The 4,148-nt window shown below is 45.2% G+C and overlaps 1 protein-coding gene across 1 annotated transcript in view; it reads right to left on the reverse strand.

Annotated features, from left to right (window-relative positions):
• KAL1 (Kallmann syndrome 1 sequence) overlaps positions 1 to 3,223 on the reverse strand; it is a 130,176-nt gene extending 126,953 nt beyond the window's left edge. Inside the window, exon 1 of the mRNA XM_009333416.1 lies at positions 3,068 to 3,223. Coding sequence (XP_009331691.1) covers positions 3,068 to 3,223 — 156 coding nt within the window. The remainder of the gene's footprint in view (positions 1 to 3,067) is intronic.
• Positions 3,224 to 4,148: the final 925 nt, after the last annotated feature.

Raw genomic sequence — 4,148 nt, forward strand, 5'->3', positions numbered from 1 at the left:
GGGGGGGGGAGGAAAAGGAAAAAATAAAATCAGACAAATATTACAAGATTTATCATTCAAATTTTTCATGAAAATACAAGCCACAAGTATTTTCAATGAAACTGATAAATTGGCATCTCTAATCAGTCTTACTAGGCTTCATTTCAGCAAGTATATGTGCACGCTTGCTTTCCTCTGGTAAACCACAAACGTCCTTGGGCCTAAACATTTAAGGTAGGAACATCTGTGTTCTGTGCCCTCTTATGCCTTCAAAAAAGAAAAGTTGTGCAGCATCTCTTGTAAGAAAAAAAATGCATGTAGAGAGGCAATGAACAATCAATCTTCATCTATCTACAGTGTGCCCCAGGGAAAAAAAATTAATAACCTTCACAAGCAAGTAAAAACTGGAATTTCATTGGAGCAATGGCCAAAAAAAAAAATAATTTCCTTCATTTGCATCTCTATCCGTAATTATGTTAGGAGATACAACCCTGCTTTTGAAATGCCAGAGATCAGCTGTGAAAAATGAACTAGCCATTTAATCTGCTATGACAATACCTGTATACCTATTATCAGTTTTGGAAGTCTTTTCTCCCCTGCCCAATCTTCAATTCACTTTTGAGTGAAACCGTTCTCTCTCAGAAATGGCCTCTCCTGACGACCTCACCAATTCTTTCAAAATGACAAAAAAGCATAGAAATAAGTCCTTCAAATAACAGTACCCACTGATGTGAAACAGAGCATTTGAGTAGACAAATCAATAGCTGCTGCAATGATGAATTTAAAGAGACAGGTTCCCAACATTTTCCTTAACCTTTCAAAAAATCTCAACAGCATGAAATTATATGTAATGGTAAAATATAATTTATACTGTGCCTGTCATACATTTCCTGCATGCTCACTAAGACACAAATTAATATAGGGACTTATCTATGGCAGTCCTCTGTGTCCCCAGGCCCAACTCTAAAGTGTGGAATTAAGGTGTAGAATGGAATCAACAAATTCAAACTAGGCTTTCCAGTTCCCAAATACCAAAGCGTGCACGTAGGAATGAATTTCAGAAAAGCCTGTACACTTAGTGGGGTGAGATACCAAACACAGTGGATAGAAATTTTTCTTTGGCATTTCCTTTCTCAAAGCTTTTCTCTTGAGATTCACGAACTTGTAGTAGATATATGGACAGGGGAACCACAGTCCCACCTCTCCTGGGCTCTGCTATTTAGTTATCCTTTTACATATAAATAACCTGAACACATTTTTCTTCGGAAAAATGGCAGAGAAAAGAAAAGACAATACCCTTTTATACAACAGCTTGAACATTTGCCCCAGAAGTCTTTCACCAAGCTAGAGCAAATTTAAGCCCTTATGCACTTTGAAATTACTCTTAGCAACAGTCTAGAGTGAAGACTGAAACGTGGCCAGCAAAACTGAACCACTCTGTCGAAAGGAACAGGAGATACATGGAGATAGAAGGTGAACAAGCAAGGTCATAAAGCCCAATGACGAGGTCCACCTCTGGGAAACGACTGCTCCTTCAAGGACAATTTATGCAAATATATTTTTAGCATCTTCGCTTCTACATGCTTGTCCAATGTATGGCAAGTTTGAAGACCATCCACTGGAGAAGCCATGGATAGAAGAAGATCAGTATGAGATTAAAACACCCATAAAATACAACAGAATCCCAGAAATATCCTGGTTCCTTGGCTTCCATCCAGAGAAGACAGGAAGGACATACAAACAGCTGAAAAGCATACATTTTGTTCCTTTTATAAAGTTTCTTATTTCATTGTAAATTATGTCTTAAGGAAATAATTAATTCCTTAGTAAGGGTTTCTGTTGTCTTATAATAGTTCTAATAAGGAAAGAAACTGAATAAAGCAAGCATCAACAAATCATAAATTGAATGTTATTGAGCAGGACCATTTCTGATACTTAGATAAACAGGAATGGTGTTTGCATGTATAGCAGCAGTTTCCATTGTATTCGATTGGGATATTTCATCCCATCCTGATAGAACATGATCAGACCTTGGTTAGTCACGCTTTCATCAACTCTAAGCTATATTAAACCATGTGACAACCCTAATTACTACTAGGAAGTTCCAGCTAATATAAAACATCGTCACATACTGCAGAAAAAGTGGTACTGCCCAGTAGGTGCCCCTGGATCCCAGTCTCCCCAGTTGCTAGCACCTGGATACAAGCTCCCAAGAACACAGCCCCACTACAGCTGCTGGTACAGCCCATCTCACACACACTGACAAAGCAGACTGGGACTCCAGTAGCCAACCCCGCTGCGGTCAGGGGGGTTACTCCGGTTCCCAGTAGCCAAGCCCCCTGTGGTCTTGCCCTTAGAGACACACTGTGACACACCCAGAGCTGGTCAGGACTCCCCTGGTCCTGCAGCAGTCAACCTACCATCCCCTCACCCCTGGAGGCAAACACTCATACCCAGCTCCCAGGCCACCTCACCTACCCGTGGGCTTGTCCAGCTGGCTCTTCACTAGTGCTCACACACTCACCCACACTCGGTCCAGCCACTGGCACCACAGACACACAGGCCCCTGTGACCCACAGTTCCACGCCAGTCCCACGCCAGGCGCTGGCGCTTGGTTTTACTCACTCCGGTCCCTCCAGTCACTGGCTCTCAGCGCACAGGCCTTCTGGCCCACGGTCCCAGCCCAGCCGCCAGCACCCAGACCTTCGCTCGCTCCAGCCGCTGGCACCATGGACACACGGGCTTCTGCCCCAGCGTCTGACTCTGGTTGCTGGCACTCAAGCCGCCACACATACACACACACACGCACACACATGCACACACAGAACAGATGCCCTTCAGCCAGGAAAAGAGTTAGAAGTGGAATTTAATAAGATAGGACAGACTGTGCTGGTCAGGAGCAGGGCATGGCCAGACAAGCATATCACCTATTTACACACATCCAGCCCTTTTTATCCCCTTATCCCTTTACTTCCCCATAATAAATCCTGTGCAATCCCAAAATGCTCTTCCTCTGCACCCCATAATGTGTCCCATACCCCAGGTGGCATCTCCCCTCAGTCCAAAAGGGGATCTGGCTTTGATTCACCTTGATGGGTCCCATGGCTGGACAGTGGGTCTGAGGCTCTCCTGGGACAGGCTGTCCCTCCCTCTGCGTCCTTAATCTGGGCTCCTGTCTGCCTTCAGGACTCTGTGCTCCCCTGGCCTTGTGGAGATGGGCCTCTGATGGGCTGATGGCTCCCATGGTGGGCCTGGGAGCAGCCGGGCAGGGTGTGATTTGGGATCCCCCACCTGCCATCACCTCTCTCAGTTCTTTCATGGGTCTGCAGACAAGCTTTTATCACACAACCTAACAGTTCATACCTAAATGTTTTATAGCAGTCATAGAGAACTGAAACAAATTCCAGATAGCCCAATGTCATGTATCCAAGAGTGGCAAAAAACAGTTACTGAAGCGAAAGTGTAAGAACTGGATGAGCAACTAAGAGCTCATTCCATATTTTTGGTCTTTCTTGTTACTCTTCTCTATAATTTTCCTACTTCTACTATACCTTTCTGAGAAGGAAGGACAGCAACAGCATGCAGTGTTCAAACTGGATCATGGCATAAGTTATACAGTAACATAATAGCTTCAATTTTTTTCATTGTTTTTCAAAAATCCTTAACTTTCAGTTTATAGTTTCGATCCTTCCAGAGAAGTTAGCAGATAATTTCACCTTTGTCACATGTTTCAATTTTGTGTGTGCAGGTGTCAGGGCCCTGAAGACATGAGTAGGCCTTAACAGCCCTGACCTGCCTCACCTGGGCTCTCCACCCTCACCTCCTGCCCATGGGCCCAGAAGTCCCATTACAGCCCAGCTGGGGCCGTCAGTCCTTCCGTGAGCTATGCTGTAGCTGTGCCTGTCTCTGGCCCTGCCTCCTGGATGGACATCTCACATGCTGTAGGCAGCTCATCTCCTCGGTGTACCCTGTAGCTTGTCTCTGGCCCCATCTCATGGCTGGACCTGGGACCCCTGCTGAGGCCTCGTCTCCAGCCCTGTCTCTGGTCCCTGTAGAGACCTACAAGGACCATCTAGTCCAACTGCCTGACCACTTCAGGGCTGACCAAAAGTTAAAGCATGTTATTAAGAGCATTGTCCAAATGCCTCTTAAGCACTGACAGGCTTGGG

The sequence above is a fragment of the Pygoscelis adeliae genome, unplaced genomic scaffold (genome assembly GCF_000699105.1).
Source record: "Pygoscelis adeliae isolate BGI_AS28 unplaced genomic scaffold, ASM69910v1 Scaffold69, whole genome shotgun sequence".
Taxonomy (NCBI): Eukaryota; Metazoa; Chordata; class Aves; order Sphenisciformes; family Spheniscidae; genus Pygoscelis; species Pygoscelis adeliae.